Source organism: Solanum verrucosum, unplaced genomic scaffold (genome assembly GCF_900185275.1).
Source record: "Solanum verrucosum unplaced genomic scaffold, falcon-dt-bn FXZP01000103.1, whole genome shotgun sequence".
Taxonomy (NCBI): domain Eukaryota; kingdom Viridiplantae; phylum Streptophyta; class Magnoliopsida; order Solanales; family Solanaceae; genus Solanum; species Solanum verrucosum.
The window spans coordinates 8,575,636-8,599,157 of NW_026020048.1; the positions used below are offsets into that span (position 1 = coordinate 8,575,636).

Consider the following 23,522-nt stretch of genomic DNA (forward strand, 5'->3'; position numbering starts at 1 on the left):
AATTATTACTATAGTAGCGATTTTGAAGAAAAAAAGATTTTTTTTTTCTGAGAAAATCGCTGCTAAGGCAGTGATCTTAGCAGCGATTTTTATTCTTTTTAACGTACGACAACTTTTGTCAGAAGAAAATTGCTCCTGACAAAAGGGCAAAATCGCTTCTCTTCTGACAAAAGTTGTCTTTCGTTAAAAAAAATAAAAATTGTTGCTAAGATCGTTGCCTTAGCAGCTATTTTCTCAAAAAAAATAATCTTTTTTTCTTCAAAATCGTTGCAATAGTAGCGATTTTCTCAAAAAAAAAATCCTTTAATGTAATATTCTTTTATTATTATTTATGATATATAATTCAATTTTCCTCATGCTTCAACAATTTTATTAAGTATATTGTTTGTCTTGTTTATCATTTTTATATTATTAATAATTAACAATAGGCATGAAAATAATAGCACTAGCCACTAGGCATGAAAAACACTGCCCTTGCAGCGATGTGTAAGGAAAAAAAATTCTGACTTTAAATTGCTGCTATGGCAGCGATTTTTCGTCATTGTGTTAGAGGGAAATCGCTTCGTCATGAGCGATTTTGCTCTTTTGATTTAAAAAAATTTTGATGTGTCATTTTGGAATTTTTGACAATTTTTTTTGTCCTTTTGGCTCCGGACTTTAGTATATATAGCTCACACTCAAACAAGAATTTTCCCAAAAGTTGTGGAATTTCATGTCGATCGAAAAAAAGAAAGAAGAAATAATTCAATGTAGATATATAGAGTTAATTTTGAATTTTTGACCAAAGTAAGCTATTATAAAAATTAATTTACCAAAATAAAATAATACGTTTTTTAAATTTTTTACAAAACTAGTATAAACGTAGTTCACAGTAACGTTTTAGGTTATATTTTATTCAAAAAAATTGAATAACAAAAAGACAAAAATCTGACAGAGTAAACAGACATAAAACGTTATTGTCAGTAACGTTTTATAATTCGTTACTCTAAAGCACGTTTTACAGCTAAAATGTGACTCACAGTAACGTTTCTCAATGGTGAAAATTGAAATCCAATCTTGTACATCTCTAATTCATTATTCAAATTTCCACTATTAAAATGGATAAATATATTTTGTACATACCTTCATTTGAAATATATATGATTTTCTCTTTTCTTTCTCTTTTCACATAGACAATACTTTTTTTGAAACAAAAGAAAAAAAAAAGTGAGGATGACTTTACACAAATTGGAGCTTGTCTTGTATCATTTCAATTTCAAAATTTGTAAATAAATCATATATATGAGAGATCTTCTTAATTCAAGCCTAAGATAGCATCCCTTCCAAATATTAGACCAATCGGTTTCTTATCGTTATTAAATATTAGACTATCAATAAAGAAGTTATTGAATTAAAATATAATGGCTACATCATAATAGAAGAGACAAAGGAATTAATTGATATTGTAGTAAAGCCTCCTCACAACTTATTTTCCTTACAAAAGTATTATCTATGTATGAAAAGAGAAGAAAAGAGAAATTTATATATGTGACTATATATGTGTAAAATATATATATTTATTTTAATAGTGGAAAGTTTAATAAAGTTGAATGAGGCATGTACAAGATTGTTTTTTTAATTTTCAGTCATTCCAGAAAAACATTACTGTGAGTCACGTTTTAGTTGTAAAACGTGCCTTAGAGTAACGAGTTATAAAACGTTGTTGACAATAACGTTTTATGTCTGTTTAATCTGTCAGATTTTTATCTTTTTGTTATTGAATTTTTAAAAATAAAATATAACCTAAAACATTACTGTGAACTACGTTTATACTAGTTTTGTAAAATTTCAAAAAAAAACATATTTTATGTCTGTTTAATCTGTTAGATTTTTATCTTTTTGTTATTGATTTTTTTAAAATAAAATATAACTTAAAACATTACTGTGAACTACGTTTATACTAGTTTTGTAAAATTTCAAAAGAACATATTATTTGATAAATTAATTTTAATAATGATTTACTTTGATAAAAAATTCGTTAATTTTAGTATCATATCAATTGTCATACATAGGTGTCAAACTCCCATAAACAGAAAAAGGAAGAAAAAAAATAGAAGCTATCAAGTCAACATTAATTGCTGATATGATTAGAATAATTATGTTGGTACTATATATGAATGGGACAATTATTATTTCGATCGTGTGCGTCTACTCTATTAGTTTTTTCTAGAAGGATTTTAAAAAGATGACTTTTCTTTAGCAATTTGATAAAATGATCATCTTCCGCAAATTAAAGAATGCTTTATATATATAATATATGCTTATTGTTGGTTTAGGTGATGACTGTCTCATAATTAATTATTAGTAGCGATCGAAGATGAAACATGAATATATACTTGTCCGTAGAGTGGTGAGTTTGGTGAAGCGCCGAAAGTATAAGCTACTTGCCAAGGTTTTCATATATATGCAGATTTTTAGTAATAGTACAAGTTTAATGGTGGCTAAATTATATTTGTCCCTCAAGACAAGGGTTGTACTAAGAAATTTGATAAATCACTATAAATTGATAATGCAAGTCAAATCGAGAAAAACAGATCAACTAAAATTTGGTTTTGTTTGGTTTTTACCCAATACCGAGAATACTAATGACTCACCCAATACTAATTTGGTTTGGTTTGGTGGCACTGTTTTCCTTTTAAATAATAAGCTGCTCATTAATTTCTACCCTTAGCAATCGAACACTCATCGGGCACAAGCTCAACATAATTTGTGAGATATTATGATATAAAAATATAAACGTAGTGTGAAAAAGATATTTATGGTTAGCAAAAATTTAAAGACTGGCACAATATAGAGACAAAATTGCAAATGACCCTCACCCAGATTGGTCCAATAGGAAATGTTATCCAGGACCTGTCTGTATGGTTATCAAGTCTTGTTTTTCATTTTGTTTGGGCCCCAAGTTGGGATACTTGTGCGTAAGCTATTATTGGGCTTGAGCATTCGGGATCAACAGCAGAATTTTATTAGTATAAATTAGGGCAAATCACATAAATCCCACTAGTTTAGGTCTTAATTATTAAGATTCCCAATAGTTTCAAATATTACTTCCTCTATCATATTTTATGATTAGGATACATGAGTCTGAATCCATGAGATACATGTATTTGTCGAATTTTAAAATTGAGATACAAAATTTATTTATTTAAATTAATTGGTTGTAGCTTATTTCCTTAATTAGAGGAGTAATTGAGGATTTTCAAAATACATAGATAATTAATTTCATTTTATTATTCTTTGAAATAGTAAATTCATTAATATTATTAATATAAGATAAAAACATGTATATCTTGGTAATGTAATTTGATTAATTTCAAATTACTACTCTTAAAATAATAAATTCATTAATTTGATGTATCTATTATCAATATATGATATATCCAACAAACTAAACATTTAGATACATGAGTGTCATACAAGTACATTCATATGTATCATAGAAGTATCTAACATTAATTTCATGTATTTGTTATACGTATCTAGTAATTTTATGTATATATATATATATATATATAATATTAATTTCATGTATCTTTTATATGTATCTAGTATGAATTTGATGTATCAAGTATCAATTGCATATGTTATATCCAAAAACATGTATCTCGAATACATAGTAAACATATACATCTAATTATGTGTATCTAAATATGGAATATATAAAAAGAAGAAGCATATACATCTAATTATGTGTATCTAAATTTCATACGTTATATCCAAAAACATGTATCTCGAATACATAATAATCATATACATTTAATTATGTGTATCTAAATATGAAATGTAGTTGAAATACATGAATCTATGAACAAATCACGACTGTAGAGTGTCTGTCGTATCATTAATATCATTGTGTTGTTAAAAATCACGTATCCGAAATTTAATATATAGTGGATACATATACATGTTCAAATACCCCATTACTAAAAATACAACTCGGATCTTAATTAAGATTACTACTTATTGGATACACATGTTTCAAGGGCTATATCAAAGTAATATTGGTACTACTGCATCCATATCACAGTAACCAAAGAAAGTCTTAGAAGAACACCAGCAAACAAAAACTCTCTATAATATTCCCTTTGATCCTTTTGCACTGTAACATAACATAATCAAAACTAAGATCCATTTCTTTCGGAGACAAACAATCAAGACCCACTATGAATTGAAAGTTTTCTCTGTAGCAGTTATTGTGATTGGAATTCGTGATAAATGAACAATACAAAATAATATTTGGGTTCAGGAGAATTTGTGGTGATGATATCTTGAGAAGAAGAGAGTAGATTAACTATTGTTGAAATGAAATTGTAAGGTGAAATTCTTGAATCAGAAAGGAGGAGACATAATTGAGTGATAAACATGGGAGGGGAGAATTAAGAGATAGTGGTTGATTTGGAGTGAAAGAGTTATTTAAGCAGATAATTAATCAATAATAGTTTTAAGGGATGTGGGTATCTAATAGTATTTTCAAATAATATATTAATATATGGTATAAAATACTAAAAGTGGTAATATATGTAATTGTTTAAAAGTAAAGATAATATTAGTATATATAATAGTGATGTATGTCTAATAAGGTAGTTTATCCTATAAATTATAGGAACCACATCTTATAAGTACTAAATAACATTTTATCCCTTCTAGTTTTCTATTTATAAAAAATCCCTTAAAAATGATGTTTGCGGGATACATAGCGTTGTGCACGAGATACATTAGGTTTGATACATTCCACATAGCGGGATACATAGCGTTGTGCACGGGATACATGTGGGATACATAGCGTTGTACACGGGATACATGCGGGATACATAGGTAAATAAGGGATTTTTGAAAATTTTGAAATAAGTAGGGATAAATGGATATTAAGGTAAGTAAAGGAGTGTAGTTAAGTAATTTGTCCTTTTTATTATTTTGGAAAAAATTTAACTACACGTTCTAGTGTTATAATAGCTCACATCCAAACAAGAATTTTTTCCAAAATTCCCAGACTAGCTCCAACTTTGCCATCAGTAGCGAATTCAATATTTTGGTTTGAAAAATAAATATAGTATTTATAATTTGAATTTGAAGTCTCAAGGTAAATTTTAAACCCTTAAATCTCTAAGTCAATATATAGTTTTATATTTAGAGATTTGAAATCTATCGTATACAAACTAATAATAACAAAATACAGTACATATATCATCAATCTTATATCGAAGAAGTTCGAATACACCCCCCTAGATCATACCCGTTGCCATAGGTACTAAACTCCAAGAGAAGAGTAAAAAGACGAGGCATATGAAGCTCACTATTAGTCAACATTGACTGCTGATGTGATATTAAAGAATTATAAGAGAAGTGATAATATGGGCCATGGTTCATGTCTGATGCATCTATTTGATTATTTTTTTCTTCTAAATTATTTGACTAAGATGAAATAATCATTTCGCAAAAGTCATTTTCCGTTCGGATATTTTTGTTTGTTTATCAAAAGTCACAACTACTTAAGTCTTTGTTTTAAAGTACTTTAAGCATGTCATTCAGGCATATTGTGAATGGCTGATCAAAAGCACATTCACCTTTTGTTACACTTCACTAAAAAATTGAGAATTTTGCAAAGATTTTATTGCCTTTGTAATGCGCTTGGGAAGTAGGACACACAAAACGTACAAATTTCTTTTTCTTCTCCTTTTGCTTTAGCTGGGAAAAGAAAACCAATGGAGAAATATATATATAAAACGAATCATCACCTTATTAATTTTGTGGTAATTCAAGAAGAATAAGATAAACTAATAGAAAGATCTTTTTTCTTACGAATTAAAATTTATTAGTCCCTAAAAGAGAAGAGAAACTCTAAAAGAGAAAATAAGTTTCCCTTTTATTTTTCCTCATTTTCTGTTCAAACCAAGTATGTTAAATAGATTTCAGATATAACTTAATTTCAAAAGTTAGCTCATTAAGAAAGATGGTTCAAAACTGTATAAAAAGTTCAAATTCTCCTCGTCCCACACTGATGTGGAACTAAAAAAAAAGCTTTTTCGTGCTTTACTCTGGTCAAAAGAAGATCACCACTATTAAATTTAAAGGACCAGTAACTAGGTGACTTGAGAGTTTCTATCTCCATAGCCAGGGGTCCATCAACATTCAACTGGCCCATAAACAATTGAAAAGAATGACTGAAATAATATTTTTGAAAGTTCAGTATTAGTCATAGGATATAATATGATATAGCATGTGACTAAAGTATATATAATACTACTAAATGATCATTCATCATTGACTTGTGTGGCAACAAAATTAGACGGATAGATTAGCAGCAACCTAGAAGGGGTCATTGTTATAGTTCAACTACTTACTTCTAAGTTCTAATTATCACTTCCCTTTTGAGCTACCAATCCCTTCTTTCCCTTTTTTGTGATTGTTGAAATGTGTCTATCCAATTGTCAATTTATCATGCAAGATACTCTTATTCCTTTTTATTGGTCCATTATATTAAAAATAACAATTTATTTTGTTTTTAAAATTAAGAGATAATTCATCACTTAATTTCTAATTTATTCTTATTATTAACTATAATCATTTTTCAAATTAATTAATTAATTGTTTTTAATGATTGATATAGTAAAATTATTGTTTTATTTATAATTCATCATAAAGTGTGTAAAATAAAATATTAAACAAGTAAAAATGAGATAATATTTCAGATGATCACTCAACATTGAATAATTCACTTAGAAAGTCACTCAACTTAGAGCTCGTTTGGATTGACTTTCAAAAGTAGTTTTTAAATAAATAAAAAAAAGTCAAACTAAAATAACTTTTTAAGTCAAAATATTAAAAAATTTGACTTATTTTAAGTTATTTTTGACCTTGTCAAACACTTTCTAACTTATTTTAAGTTAATTTTTATATTTGTCAAACACTTCCACCAGAAGTCAAAAACTGACTTACAAGAAAGTTTGACTAACTTTTAAGTCAATCTAAACACCATCGACTTGTTCACTTAAGCTTAACAAGAATTTGGTTCCTAAGCTTCGGAAGGCCCACAAACCAAATTAAATAATATGTTACAAATTAATAAACAGATAAATGTGGAAGTGTTCAATTGTTCATATAGTTCAATGTAGTTTTGGAGCAGATAAATGTTTTTTTCTATACACAAGTGTTCATGCTTAAGAAATAATTCAATATTTTTTAAAATTAAAAATGACTGCTTCTCTCCAAAGTATAAATTTTGCCTAATAGAGACTGTTGACACGTGCAAACGAATAAAAAAGAGCATTAGATAGACTCTAGATGAACCGTTTCTTCTACTCCACCAATACTTCCTCGGTTCATTTTAATTATCGTGTTTATTAAACATAATTTATTTTAATAAATTAAGATACAATTGATTATTTTTATCATTTGAAAAAATATTTTTTTAATTAATATTTTTAAAGCAACGTAGTGGCAAATATCATTCACTGAAAGTAGGCATATATAATTAGAACTCCCACTTTCACGCTAACATTTTCTAAACCCTAATGCCTATGCTAAACCATAAATAAAGCCTATATGTATAAGATTATATTAAAGATTGTACTAATCAACTTACTCGTCACGGCGACGTTTAGTTGTTTTGTCTCTTTCAAAATACCTTCATTTCTCTTTGTATAATAATAATACAAGTATTTGTCACACAACAACTGAAGAAAAAAGTATTTCACACAACTTTTAAGACTTTGGCTCTTGAAACCCATTTCTGGATAATGTTTTCTGTAGATACTTCTCACTTCTCAATTAGTTAGTATAATACTTTAATCGTAATTCTTTTATTAAATACTACTTAAACTGAGAAAAAAATATAATATGATATAATAACTTATTACAACTCAAAACCAGGATTTAGCTTGATTAAGGTCTCTCGAAAAGATTTCCCCTTCCATCTATTTTAATTATAATTTCGAAACGTCTTAAAAAACATAATAAGTTGGAATATGTATTTCTAAAAAGTTGAAAAGTATTTTTTATTTTACCTATTAGTGAAAAATGAGATGAATTTGCTATAGTCATGGAGTTAAAAATCGTATAATTGTAAAGAAGATGTGCTTTTCGTCAATTATAATGTCTGTCCAATTAAAATATGTCTCAAATATCAAAGCATACACCAACACTCTTATGATATGTGAATATCACGAGTACCACGAGACTTATAAGATAGCATCACGTTCTTTGCACTTCGACGTATGCTTTTTTTAATACACCAAAGATTATATGCTAAAATTCAATTGCAGTGCCGTTGATATGAAGTATAAGTTATAGGAATCCAATTCATTTGGGGCTAATTACCTGTTATTTCGAAGATTTTTTTAATTATAAAAAAATCAGATTTTGTAGTTATTTCAAATATATTCATTGGTTGTCCGATACGTTGCAAATGATACATTACTTAATGGGAGAGATGTATCCGAAAGAGGATAAAGATGAATCCGAGGGGCATATGAATGTATCCATTACTTAATGGGAATGATGTATCTGAGAGGGGATAGAGATGAATCCGAGGGGTATAGGGACGTATCCGAGAGGATAGACAAGTATCCAAGAGGGAATATGGATGTATTCGAGAGGAGATTTTTGTAATTTTTTTAAATGATAGACAATTTTAGAGATTATAATATCTTAAGTTGTGTATTTATATAATTTTTCCTAATAAATGTCAACTGACATCTCATGTCCCTTTTATGCAATTACAATATATTTAATAGGCGAGATTATAAATTTCAAATATTTATTAATGAAATTATATTGCTTATATTTTTTTGTAAAAACTATTTAAAATGATATTTATATTTAAATGTATATCTCAAATTTGAACAACAACTTCAATAGTAAAAAATGAATTTAAAAATAAGGGAAAAAAGATAAATATACCCTCGAACTATCGTAAATGGTATGCAGATACCCTTCGTCATACTTTTGGGACATTGGTGCATCTGCCGTCCAAAAATTAGAGCATATATACCCTTTATACTAACAGACATACACGTGTCATAATCTTATCCATAAATATTTATTAAATATCGGATCGACGGATAAGATTGTGTCATGTGTCCCTATTTAGTCTTCCGTTAGAGTGTAGAACATATATGCTCTAGTTTTTTTACGGTAGGGGCACCAATGTCTCAAAAGTATGACGGAGGGTATCTGCATATCATTTACGATATTTCAGGGGTATATTTGTCCTTTTTCCCTAAAAATAAATTATAAGTGTTTAAATATAACTTTGACTCCTGAGTTTCTGTCTTTTTCCCAATCCTACATAGTAAAAAGCTTTAGAGCTGGTTTGGATTGACTTAAAAAAACAGTTTTAAAGTTGAAAATAAAAAGTTAAATTTAAACGATTTTTAAATTTAAAAGTAAAATGTATGGGAGGCCTACTTTTGATTTTGAACTTATTTTAAGTTATTTTAAATTTATTTTAAGTTATTTTAACCTTGTCAAACACTTTTTTATTTATTTTTAATTATCTTTCAACTTATTTTAAATTATTTTAATATTTATCAAACAGTTGAGAAGTTAAAAAACTGACTTAACAATCATCTTTTTTCCTAACTTTGACCACTGACCATTCATATCTTAATCAGTGGTCTTTGTGGATAATTATGATGCAACAATGATATCAGCATCATGTCAATGCCAAATTATTGTTATTGTTAGTATTATTTATTGAGATAAAGCGCGGGTCATTAAAATGCTCAAGTTACCTAATGCAATCTAGGAAAAAATGAGTTTAATAATAATGTTTAAAATCATTTATCAATTGGCTAGTTTTAGGAAGTGATAGTTAAATTCCTAAATCTATCGAAGAATACAAATATGGGAACCAAATTAGTACTATATTAGTCTAAACAAAATTCCATAATAATCCGTCAATTGTAATGGCTTTCTTATATAGCTTATGATTTGACGCCGGCATGAAGCATATAATTTATTTATTCCAGAAAACAACGATTTATTCTCTATTGGAAAATATTATATTTTTACAATAAATTTTATGAAATTATTATATTTTTACAGTAATATTGGAAAATGAAATAAATAAATAGAAAAAAGGAAAATAATGAATTCTCGTTTTTCATTTCTAAAATAACAGATTATTTCAAGAAATTCGAATTCTAATAAAATATCTCTTTGATCCATTTTAAAGTTTTTTTTTTTTTGTAATAAATGATGGATATTACTCCAACTTTTAATTGTCATGTCACATTTTTCAAAAGTCAATTTGACTAATTTTCACAGTTAAATTAGATTACATTAATTCAATATTTTAAACAAAAAATTTAGATATTCAAAAATTATACGAAAAGTACTATAAATTTCAATTTTTTTTGCATATCAATATGATGAAAAAATACATCATAAAATGTTAGTCAAAGTTATTATTGTTTGACTCTAAAAAATGAAACTATGACAATCAAAAGTAGACGGATGTAATACTACTCTCTAAAAGAATTTTTCCTTACTTAAAAGAGAAATAGAGAGCAATTTAATGAAGCAATCATTATAACTAATGCAAGTATTAGCTAATTACTTTAATTAACGGGTCCATGTCCAAATATTCATGGAAAAACAAGTTTGCTGGATACTATTTTTCTAAAATTGGGAACACTTGCCAGGAAAATAAAAACAAAGCCAAAGAGAACAACACAAATTAAAACTAATCTTTTGTGCACTTGATAGTTGATGGAGCACACAAGTATTTTAGATTTCAAAAGTAACCTCTCTTTTTTTTGGCTCTATATAATATGATAGTAATAATAAGTTAATAACAAAAAATTCTAGTCCAAATGTGATAATAAACCTTCAACGGAGCATCATTTTGTTATGCCTCTCCCCCATTATTTATATATATATGCTAAACTTATCTTAGCCTCAAATTATAAGCAGTGTGACAACTTTTCTAGAAGACTTTTTCGTTCAATTAAAACTTGTGTAAGAAAAGAATATTAGATTCCGAATAATGTAATGTTGAAGAGTTCTTACCCTTGTCTCCAAAAATTTAAAATTTTCGAATCTAAAGAATTCCATTCACATTTCTAAATTTTCTACTTATTCGTGCCATATAGGAACTATTCTAAATAGTCAAATTTTGAAATGATACATCCTCCTTTTTGATTCCTTATTTTTTTTTTCCAAGAATAAAAGATAAAAACTTAATTACTTTATTTCCATTTATTCTTTTTGAGTCAAAGTAAGAGTGTGAGTGTGTGACTCATACTTTAAGAAAATTAATTAATAGTAATATTAATAAAAGAAGTAATTTAAACTCAAGATTTTACATTCCCTCTTTCTAACTCTTGTAATTAATTAGAGTAATAATATTAATAAAAGAAGTAATTCCCTTGTATTTATAGTACTACATACTATATTATAGTGGAGTACTAAATATTTTTATTATGCAATATTTTTTTTGAGTCCAAAAACCTTATCATTACTCTCTGCTTCAAGTTACTGTAACTCTTGTCTTGTTCTTCGCCATTAGAGTCCAGTACTAGCTTCTTCTTTTTTCTAATGTGTGAACACTCTTCACGCTTTCAGTACTATTTCTTCTCCTTAAACTCTGCTTCCGTTACACTTGTAATCCATGCAAAAATTCCCCCCACCTCTTTCTTACTCTTATCTTCCCAACATTCAACCTCCATTTACAGATGTTTATGATTAATCGGTTCTTGCCTTTTTAAGGACTTGGAGGTAGGGGAGATTCATTCAGTCATCAATGGATTACATGAAGCTTCAATTTCTGATACTCGTTTGTTTTTTTCTCTTCATTGTTCCGGCGAGTTCATCGCCTCGGGATATCGCTATTTTACTCCGGGTTAAGTCCGGCCAACTCGATGACCCAAATGGGTTGCTTGATGATTGGAATGGGTCTGCTCCAATTGCGCCTTGCAGCTGGAACGGGATTAAGTGTGATCGGAAAACCGGTCAGGTTGTGTCCATTGATTTTGCAAGTTTTGGAATCGCTGGTCGTTTTCCTGCTGATTTCTGCCGGATTTCGACTTTGCAGAAACTCAATCTGGGTGATAACAGTTTTGGTGAGTCCATTTCCTCTGACTCATGGTCACTCTGTTCGCATCTACACTTTTTGAATATTTCTTTAAATTTCTTTGTTGGCCGGCTGCCGGAGTTTATTATCAAGTTCGATAACTTGACCATCCTTGATGTTAATTCAAACAATTTCTCCGGTGAAGTTCCGGCAAGTTTAGGCCGTTTACCCAAATTACAAGTGCTGAATATAGCTAACAATCTCCTCAATGGTTCAATTCCTGAGTTCTTGACGAATCTTACCGAGTTGACTCGATTGGAAATTGCTGCAAATCCGTTTAAGCCAGGTCCATTGCCTTCCTCAATCGGCCGACTCGGTAAGCTTCGAGTTTTCTATGCTCGGTATGCGAACCTTATTGGAAATTTTCCAGATTCTATCAAAGACCTGAAATCTATTCAGAATTTTGATGTGGCAAACAACAATCTCTCCGGAAAAATTCCAGAAAGCTTCGGAGAACTCAAAACCATACAACAAATAGAGCTCTTTGGAAACCATTTTTCAGGCGAATTGCCGGACATGTTTTCCGGTCTTGGTTCTCTTTCCAGGTTTGACGCTTCTGAGAACAATCTCACCGGGAAAATACCTGAAACCCTTGCCCATTTGCCATTGGAATCTCTAAATCTCAATGATAACCAATTAGAAGGCGAAATTTCAGAAAATTTAGCTCTTAACCCAAATCTTAGTCAGTTCAAGCTTTTTAACAACAGATTTTCAGGTACTTTACCTCAAAATTTTGGTTTAAGTTCAGATTTAGATGAGTTTGATGTCTCCGGCAACAATCTGAAAGGTTCTTTACCTCCCAACCTATGTTCTAGAAAGAAACTTAGGATTTTGAACCTGTTTGATAATAAGTTCAATGGGCCAATCCCAGAATCCTATGGGCAGTGTTATTCACTATCATATGTGCGTATCTATAACAATCAATTCTCTGGTGAATTACCAACTGGTTTCTGGGGATTTGATGGATACACATTTCTTGAACTGCGAAACAACAACTTTCAAGGTTCAATTCCAGCTTCAATCTCCAATGCTCGAGGCCTGACACAAATTCTTATCTCCGGCAACAAGTTCTCCGGGGAATTGCCAGCAGAAATATGCAATTTGGAAGAGGTTGTGATCATGGACATTAGCAAGAATCAATTATCAGGGGAGTTGCCTTCGTGTATCACAAGATTGAAAACATTACAGAAGCTTGATCTTTCACAAAATAGGATCAAGGGTCAAATTCCCAAATCAGTTAGTTCTTGGAATGACCTGACTGAATTGAATTTAGCTAACAATCAATTGACAGGTGAAATTCCTGGTGAGCTTGGGACGTTACCGGTCTTAACCTACTTAGACCTTGCCACAAACTTGCTTTCTGGCGAAATTCCATCTGAGCTGAGCAAGCTCAAGCTCAACAAATTCAATGTATCAAATAACAGGCTGGAAGGGAAAGTTCCACTTGGGTTTGATAACGATTTTTTCGTCTCAGGTTTACTGGGCAATCCGGATCTTTGCAGTCCGGATCTTAAGCCTCTGCCCCAATGCCGAAGACCCAAAAGTGTAAGCTTGTACTTGGTGTGTATTTTATCAGCTTTTGCCTTCATACTTGTCGGGTCACTTGTTTGTGTCTTACTCAAGGCCAGTAAGCTGCTACCAATCCGTAGCAAGCGTAAAAGTGTGTGGAGAATTACTGCATTCCAACGCGTCGGTTTCACAGAGAGAGATGTGTTAGATGCACTGATAGAGGAAAATCTCATTGGAGCTGGTGGGTCGGGTCGTGTGTACCGGGTCAAATTGAAAAATGGACAGATGGTAGCAGTGAAGAAACTTTGGGCGGCTAAACGGGAAAGAGAATCCGAGGAGGTGTTCAGGTCTGAGGTGGAGACATTAGGGAGAGTCCGACATGGAAACATAGTCAAATTACTATACACTGGCATTGGTGATGACTTTAGGATATTGGTGTACGAATACATGGAAAATGGAAGCTTAGGAGATGTATTACATGGGGAAAAAGGTGGCTTGTTATTGGATTGGCCGAGGAGATTTGCCATAGCAGTTGGAGCAGCTCACGGATTGGCCTATTTGCACCATGATTCTGTGCCAGCAATAGTGCACAGAGATGTTAAGTCTAATAACATTTTGTTGGACGAGGATTTCAGGCCCAAAGTGGCTGATTTTGGGCTAGCTAAGGCAATGCAACGGGATGCTGAGGAGAGTGAACAAGCCATGTCCCACATTGCTGGTTCCTACGGCTACATTGCACCTGGTAAGCTTAAATTCCTTATTGTTTTTCGCCATTTATTTTAGGTCCAATGACTGTTAGAAATTTTCTAGTCTTGTTAGAAATTTATTTGCCAATAAAAAATGTTGAAAAAATCTAGTGCTAAGGAGACTATTTAAAAAAAAAAAATATTGATCGAAGATAGGCATAAATGAAGTGGTATGGACAGCAGGAATTCATAATGCTAACCTCTACTTGTTTGGGATCGGGGCCTAATTATTGTTGTTGTTCAACTTTTTTGTTAACTTGTTGTGAAAAGATATTTAATATCTTGCGTTTGGCATACCAAGGACATCCAAAAATAGTTTTGTGGAAGTTTTGGTTACCTTCACATACTATCTTAAAATTTTGATTTGATTTGATTTGAAATTCTTTTATATATTCAGCCAGAGAAGATTTTAGGAGATGATTCAAACATATAAGTAGATTGGAAACCTTAATAATATCCATTTTATTGTAGCATCTAGTTTCATTCCTCTAACTGGACGTTGTTTCTGAAGTCTGCATATTCTTGTTTGGCTTGCTAATGCTTGATTATATGTTTAACAAGGGGATTTGTCAAAGTAAAATCAAAGAATGATTGGGCACCCCATTTTTGAAGTCTGCATGACTATTTAGTTTTAACACCTGTAATATTTAATCCTGAGTTTCGTTTGGGATTTGTCAAAGTAAAATCAAAGCATAGTTGGGCGACCCTTTTTCTGAAGTCGGCATGACCATTTATTCTACACCGGTAATAATATTTAATTCTGAGATCACATCAAATTATTGAATGATTTTGTCACCCAATGTTTGTTAACACTGTCAAGATTTGTTTGAAAGAATAAAAAATAGGAGGGTCATGTGTGTCCTGTCACCTAGCATTTGTTAACATATTCAAGATTTGATCTAAAAGAATAGGATTGAAAGAGACATGTGCCTAAGTATTGTTACTTATTTATCTAATTTATCGATATCTTAAATTCTATTTACTCCCATAAGTCCTCTTTGATTGGACATACAGTTTCATCTTTTTTGTAAAGCTGACACTATCCGGTCTGTGACTCTGCCCATGTGCCCTTCCTTTGCAAAACTGAGAGAACACAGAAACCAATATCCTTGATGGAATTTTTTTGATGGCCTTTTGATACTAGAAAACATTCCGGTTGCAATGACAAAACAGTTTGTTAAGTTGATCTTGGCTACTTAACGATTAGGAAGATGCTAAATATCTCATGGGATGGCACATGTGTTATCCAAGGTTTTCAGCTGCACGTTTAAACTTAACCTCGATTCCTTTGTTTCAATTGCAGAATATGCATACACTCTGAAGATCACTGAGAAGAGTGATGTTTATAGCTTTGGTGTGGTACTGTTGGAACTAATAACTGGTAAAAGGCCTAATGACTCCTCTTTCGGAGAGAACAAGGACATTGTCAAGTGGGTGTTAGAGGTTGCAACATCGTCTAAGAAAGATGAAGGAACTGGCCATATTGTTACGTGCGCAGGTGGTATTCTTGATTTGAACCAGCTAGTTGACCAGAGAATGAATCCATCTGCAAGCAATTATGCAGAGATTAAAAATGTTTTCGATGTGGCTTTAATTTGCACTTCAGCATTGCCTATTAATAGGCCCTCCATGAGAAGAGTTGTTGAGTTGCTGAAGGGTATCCCCTCCGCTCGCTCTAAAACAACCCATTAGCTTTTCACAGTTTCAACATGTCCTTGCTCAAGTAACTTGATACTATTGTAAACTGTAAAAGAATGTGTGAAATTAGGTGTGTTTAGGTCTGCTTCATAGGTCGATTTAGTTTGCTTGCTGTGGTTTAACAAGTACCTTGTTAGATACTCCAGTACTACACAGAGTAGCTTAACTAAAAGTTTGCTGACCCTGTAAAACTCATGTTGTAACGACTAAACCTTAGAGTTTTTGTTGCAATATATGAACTTTACTATCATATACAAGTATTCTATTCTGTATCCATGAATTAATTTTTGTTGGAATTTGATGAGAACTTCTATGAACAAATACAAAATGAAATTTATCCACCCAAAGTCAAAAGTTGGAATATTCCTTCTTTCTGATCTATTTTTCCAACGTGCAGAAGATTTCAAGATATTTTTAAAAAAATATTTGTTGATGGAAATAAATAAAAATGACAGGTAATATGAATTTGTTTCAAAACACACAAAAATATTTCCTCATTAAAAAAAAAAAACAATTCTGTGTGTGTCCATTAACTTTAGACATTGTCCCTCCATTTATTTATGATGTCTCCGTAGAATCAGAGAAGAAGCGGAGGAGCAGAGCAAAGCATTCAAATTCTGGAGATCATCGGAAGTCTTCATAAAGAGCTTCTTCATTGTTCTATTGCTCGTTCATTCTGCAAAAAACATACCATTAAAAAAAACACAGACAATAAAGAGAAAGATGAGGGAATGCATATCCGTTCACATTGGTCAAGCCGGTATTCAGGTCGGCAATGCTTGCTGGGAACTTTATTGCCTCGAACATGGCATCCAGGTCCTCTCCATTTCTTTAAGTTTTCTTGAATAATGTTAATATGTACATCTTTCATCTGGTGTACGTCGAGAAAAACTCCTTTCAATAAAAAATAAATAAATTCATTTTTCTTAGCCCATTAACTCATGATGGAGTATTTGTTCTTAATGAAAATTATATAAGTGTGGAACTAATCGGTTCCTGTCTTTTTATATCTTTAAGAAATGAGTGAATCATACCGTCAATTAGTTTTTTCTCATCCCATAATGTATCCTGAATTATTTGTGTGTTTAATAGCCGGACGGCCAGATGCCAGGAGACAAGACTCTTGGAGGAGGTGATGATGCCTTCAATACATTTTTCAGCGAAACTGGCTCAGGGAAGCACGTTCCTCGTGCTGTTTTTGTTGATCTTGAGCCCACTGTTATTGATGAAGTGAGAGCTGGACCATATCGCCAGTTATTTCACCCTGAACAATTGATCAGTGGCAAAGAAGATGCAGCGAACAACTTCGCACGAGGACACTATACAAGTACACATTCTGCACCTTATTCAATTGTGCCCTCATTTTGAACTTGTGAGTTGTGATGCAACTCTTGAGAGTTCTATTTTGTTTTTCTTTACCAGTTGGAAGGGAGATAGTTAATCTTTGCTTGGATCGAATCAGAAAGCTCGCAGACAACTGCACTGGTCTGCAGGGTTTTTTGGTCTTTAATGCTGTTGGTGGAGGCACTGGTTCTGGCTTAGGTTCACTTCTATTAGAACGTTTGTCAGTGGACTATGGTAAAAAATCCAAGCTTGGGTTTACTGTGTATCCCTCTCCTCAGGTTTCAACCTCTGTTGTGGAGCCATACAATAGTGTTCTGTCAACCCACTCCCTATTGGAACACACAGATGTTGCTGTTCTGCTTGATAAACGAAGCCATTTATGACATTTGTCGTCGATCCCTCGACATTGAACGTCCCACCTACACCAACTTGAACCGATTAGTGTCACAGGTATTGGCACATTTACAACTCCTCCATTTTGTAATGGCTCAAGCCTAACTATAAAGGTTTTGGGGTCCAGCTTTTGGTGCCAGAGCAGACAATACCTCGTCAGTTGAACCGTTTGACCCTTGTATGATTTTGTTTCTCTTATCAATGTAATGAGTTTTCTAACTTCTAATCAGGTGATCTCATCTCTCACTGCTTCTTTGAGGTTTGATGGAGCTTTGAATGTTGATGTGAATGAATTCCAGACTAACCTGGTCCCATACCCAAGGATCCACTTCATGCTTTCGTCTTATGCTCCAGTTATATCTGCTGAGAAGGCTCACCACGAACAACATTCCGTGGCAGAAATCACCACAACTGCTTTTGAACCAGCTTCTATGATGGCCAAGTGTGATCCTCGTCGTGGCAAGTATATGGCGTGCTGCCTAATGTATCGAGGGGATGTGGTTCCTAAGGATGTGAATGCTGCTGTATCCATTATCAAAACCAAGCGTAGCATTCAATTTGTTGATTGGTGTCCAACAGGCTTTAAATGTGGAATCAATTACCAGACCCCAACCGTTGTCCCCGGAGGTGATTTGGCCAAGGTACAGAGAGCAGTGTGTATGATATCCAATTCCACTAGTGTTGCTGAGGTTTTCTCTAGAATCGATCACAAATTTGATCTAATGTACGCGAAAAGAGCGTTTGTTCATTGGTATGTTGGTGAAGGCATGGAGGAAGGTGAATTTTCTGAAGCCCGTGAGGATTTAGCTGCACTTGAGAAAGATTATGAGGAGGTGGGTGCTGAGTATGGGCAAGGTGAAGAGGGTAGTGAAGGAGAAGAATACTAATTAATGAGTGAGAGCATGATGGATCATTAGATGTTTTTTCTATACGCTTAATAGTTGTAAAAAGAGATCTCTCCACTTTATACATGTACATGCTAAATTTCATTATCTGATAACTATACAACTTTTCATTGTGTAATAATACATGATATTTTTTGAAAGATAAAAAGAAGTGTGATAATGATGAGATCTTATAAAATGAAATGTTCTTTCGGTCTACCAGACTTGTAACAAAATGAAAAAATATCTGAGGATATTGCTCAGAGATTGAACAAATTTAGAAAAAAATGAACAATATTCAATCTTTCTCCAGATATCTGGTTATCAATTTCTTTCACATGCCCTCGACTTCCGATAGTTTGTGCTTGATTTGGCCTTTCGAGTTACGCAATTAATTAAGGGTTAATTAATTACTCAGCCAAGATCCTTTATCAAGAACATTGGGCAACTCATCTTGAAGAAGAATTGCTTTACTTGATCACTTTGATTTTGAGAATGACAATAGTTTTGACATCTTGATCCGTCGAATATCAAGAATTTACAAAATATAACTCTTAAACGGAATATGTGTCTTTCTTTTTTATTATTATAAATGTGAGCTAGGGTGATTTTAAAGAAACTCTTGATGAATTTTTTTAGTGTGAAAGTTATGAATTGAACTTGTCTTGTTTAAATATCTCAGAGAAATTACAACAACAATATTATTAGAAAACTAACATATTTTGTTTTGCAGTTCTGCAAAAATTGAGTTTGGTAAAATTGTTTTTAAATTTTCAAATTAAATTTGTTTGGAGCTATTAAAAAATAACTGTTTGAGAATTACCAAAACCAGCTTTTATTTTTAAAACAAAAAAACAAAATAAAATTCTGCAGATCTCTATTTAAAAAAGTTGTCAACAAACGACACCTTAAACTTCGTCAACATTCCAATAAGGTAAGGCTCATAAATACCGGACCTTAAAAAGACTTTGCACATGCGAGAAGGTAAAGCGTGAGAACTTGGTTAATAATAATAACAGAGGCGAAGGGCACACAAACGGAAAAGTCAATCCACCATCACAGAGAACAAGAAAATCCCTAAATGGCGACGGCAATGTTCAGATCTAGTATTCGCTCCGCCCTCCGCGGCCGCGCTCCTCGTGTAACGCCGGCTCCCAAGAGGACTTTCTCTTCTCACGCCTCCGTCGAAGAAGAGGCCCGTATGTAATCTTTATTCATTCTCAATTTGGATTAGGGTTTGCTTGCATTAAATCCGATTTCTAATCCTTAATCTACACCTCTCTGTTTTCTTGATGCGTTTCTCTAGATCTTGTGTTGCGTGCATATTGTATTTACATTTTCTTGAAATAGGACAAGTCATTAGTATAAAATGGGCCTGAGCGGAATTGATATAACGATCCGAACTAGTGTGGGATTGAGGCATAGTAGGTTCGTTTTTCTTGAAGTGATTAAATTGAACGTGTATCTTCGATTTCTGTTGCCAGGGGAAGCTTCTAAATGGGAGAAAATCACTTACGTTGCAATAATATCCAGCACTATTCTTGCAGTGGTTAATCTCTCCAAGGGTCATCCTCACAGTGAAGAGCCTCCTGTAAGCTTTGTCAATGAATTTGTTTTACTCTCTTTGATGCCAATAATCTTAGTTTTCTTTTTTTTGTATTCAAAAGTATGTTCACGTGTCTATCTATCCATTTTCAGATGCAGATGTTAGGTTAATTTTAGAAATTCTTATTGGTTTTGTCTATCAGAGGTTATGCACTTGTTTCTTTTCAAGTAGTGGAAATAATTGTTTGATCCTTCATTCCACATAATACCTAAAAGCAATGTTCACGTGTCTATCTATCCATTTTCAGATGCAGATGTTAGGTTAGTTTTGGAAATTCTTATTGGTTTTGTCTATCAGAGGTTATGCACTTGTTTCTTTTCAAGTAGTGGAAATAATTGTTTGATCCTTCATTCCACATAATACCTAAAAGCAGGATAAATAAGTGCAATGTGTAGAAATATATCACATATTCATAATGAACGGTCATAAACAAGGTTTAAGCAGCTGGGAAATTTTACCAACACTATTGCAAGGGAGATGTTTTAAGTGTTTAACATATTATATTCAAATTTCAAGAGGAGAATTGTGACAGAACTCTTTTTCTTTATAACTTCATGATGAAGAATCTCATTCATTTCCTGAGAAAATAAAATACTATGAATAAGCTTGTGTGTGCTTGAGATACTTATAATTAAGAAAGTAATTAAAATTTAAATAACTATTGAACCAAGATATGAATCAACAATAGAAGACAGAGTGCATCAATATATTAGAGGTGGAAGGAGTAGGAAACACTAAGGAAGGAGTGGCAGTTAGAGAATAGGAGGACATCAATATATTTGGTAAAATTTCCATTAGTTTCTTGATAGGTCAATGTAAAGGGTAAAGTATTTATGTGATAATTGACTTATGTTTTATATAAGTGGTCGTTGAAGAAAATATTTAAATAGTAGTTGAGAAGGCTTAATGACGGAAGATAGTTCTTATGTTTTAATTTGAATTCTTGAACCAATGGAGGAGTTATAGGACTATTATTATGAATGGTTTGATCATTTTTGTGATGTCCCAAAATGGAATTCATATAATTGGACTGGAAATGAGTAGTAAGGGAGTTTTGAAGAATTAGTCATCGTATAGAAACGTTTACTAAAAGCTGGACTTTTGAGAAGCCAACATCTAATTTCAATCCTTGGCATTTTGGCTATTTTGAGATTGCATGGAGGGGAATGTATTGATTTTTTTCAAAATGATAGTAACACGAGTGAAGTGTCTCAATCTATTTACTTCAAGATGACACCATGGAAGATTGTTTTGATGTTACATCTAATTTTTATGTCCTTCTGCTTGCAGGCTTACCCATACTTGCACATTCGCAACAAGGAGTTTCCATGGGGTAATTATGTGAAAAGTCATTTTCTGATTTTCTCTCTCAATAATTTCATGTTTACGGACTCATGCTTGGTGGTTTGGCTGTATCTGACCTTTGATGGTAGCAATGCCGTTACCAGCATTCAGCACTTGTTTGATAAGAATAGTTTTACTGATGTATTACCTTTTTTTTTTTTTTTTCCTATTGGGGTTAAAAAATGTTGCAGCGTGCTTTCAATGGTACTGAAGGGGTTGGCAATGTTCTCCTTATTGAATACCTGATAGTAGTGCGGCTGGTTTTACATGATCCTTTTTCCCCTTGGAAAATGATGCTAAAGGTTTAAGTAATTGAGCATAAGAACATTATATGTTATTATGTTAGTGTATTATATGCATCATTTGGAATAAAGTTAGCAGGAAGAAAATTGCTTGACTCTTAGAACTAGGTACAGAAACTGCAATTATTCCCTTGATGTCCCCTAATCTATTTTGGAATTGATGATATTTGCTGCAATAGTTAAGAGGCAGGTAATTCGTTTCAACCCATATAATTATGTGGCCTGGTGGTGTTGGCAACTTGGGCAGATAATGCAATGAGTGTATTTCTCTTCTAGTTTAGTCTGTTGTGAAAAGAAAGTCAGAAGTTGAAATCAGAATTTTCATGTTCTGCTGCATATGCTTTTATCTGTTGTTTTGCTGGTTGATATTCAAAAGCTTCGAGTGCCTGTGCTAAAGGCCTCATTTTTAGTGTAAACATGATGTTGCATATTTGTATTATTTTAATTGTTAATTCAGGGCCCATAGCATGTTGTTGTACACTTTCTAGGATATACTTATTTCTGATGTTGAAATTTCCATGTTTGCCATATTTTGTGCATGCATTTAGATCTGCTACCTGCTTAGGCAATGTTGTAATACCATTTTCTCTGGCCTTTGGTGAATGCAGGTCCAGATGGCCTTTTTGAGTCCAAGCACCATTGAAACTGCACGGTTTCTCTGTGAAGGCATTTAAATAATTCCTGTCCATCTGCGAGTATCATCATCACATTTGTTGTGTGAAAGCTGTTGAATTTTCATGAGATGTCTTCTGTTGGTTCTTTTCAGTATAAGTAACTATTGCCTTCACTTTGGCGTATCTGTATTTTGCAGTATACTCTTGCTTCTTACAAAGTGATTTTTAAAGAAATAAGAATTGAGGGATGATTAAGTCATACCAGTTATTCTTTTCAACATAGTTACTCTTAAATGTCCCATTCTGAATGTCTTAATGCATTTGTATCATCTACTTGAGATATTATTGACATATGGGGTTATATTTCTTCATCTTTTCATTTGGGGTCTGATTAAATATGGATTTGTGCCGTGAAGTCCCTCATTGGGGGTAAATCACTCCCTGTCTTAAGCATCTTTGTGCCAAGGGGGGATTCGTGCTTATTGGTACAATATAAGGGATGGATGTGATTATTTTGGCTGACCAAGCCCTCCGTTGAATGTGCTACAATACCCTCTTTGCCAAAAAGATTCTGATAACTAGTTTAATATCTCAAATAGTACCACTAGTAACAGATGTGGCATTGTCAAAAAAATTGCTAACCAGTGTTAAGAGTTTCAGTGACAGATGTGGTTTGTAATGCTCAAGGACGGTCTTTGGTGACCATTACTTTACTATGTCCTGTAATCTTTTCCTGGGAAATTCATTTAGGTGACATTTGGGAGTAGTTTGAAAAAAAAAAATCCACATAAAATGCAGAATATTTTGAATTTTTCTTTTTTCACTTAACACTTGACATAAATCATTGCAAGGTTTGATTTGAAATTTCATATAAGCATAACTAATAGCCCAATATGTTGATCTTGAATGAATGTGTTAATTTATGATGGATAGAATGTGGAATAAGAATACGGGGATTAATCTATGCATA

At 32.3% G+C, this 23,522-nt stretch overlaps 3 protein-coding genes and 1 pseudogene across 3 annotated transcripts in view; all 4 read left to right on the top strand.

Moving 5' to 3' along the window:
- The first annotated feature begins 7,509 nt into the window (after positions 1–7,509).
- LOC125822265 (probable xyloglucan endotransglucosylase/hydrolase protein 7) overlaps positions 7,510–23,522 on the top strand; it is a 38,304-nt gene continuing 22,291 nt past the window's right edge. Inside the window, exon 1 of the mRNA XM_049501652.1 lies at positions 7,510–7,516. The gene's annotated coding sequence lies outside the window, so the exon portion shown is untranslated. The remainder of the gene's footprint in view (positions 7,517–23,522) is intronic.
- LOC125822251 (LRR receptor-like serine/threonine-protein kinase HSL2) lies at positions 11,553–16,315 on the top strand. The gene is made up of 2 exons (XM_049501631.1): positions 11,553–14,363; positions 15,671–16,315. Exons 1-2 carry the CDS (start codon positions 11,783–11,785, stop codon positions 16,057–16,059), a joined length of 2,970 nt encoding a protein of 989 aa, XP_049357588.1. The 5' UTR covers positions 11,553–11,782; the 3' UTR covers positions 16,060–16,315.
- Positions 16,767–18,723, top strand: LOC125822261 (tubulin alpha-3 chain-like; annotated as a pseudogene).
- LOC125822272 (cytochrome c oxidase subunit 6a, mitochondrial-like) lies at positions 19,642–22,828 on the top strand. The gene is made up of 4 exons (XM_049501659.1): positions 19,642–19,885; positions 20,171–20,277; positions 21,583–21,625; positions 22,547–22,828. The coding sequence occupies exons 1-4, from the start codon at positions 19,768–19,770 to the stop codon at positions 22,579–22,581; spliced, it is 303 nt and encodes a 100-aa protein (XP_049357616.1). The 5' UTR covers positions 19,642–19,767; the 3' UTR covers positions 22,582–22,828.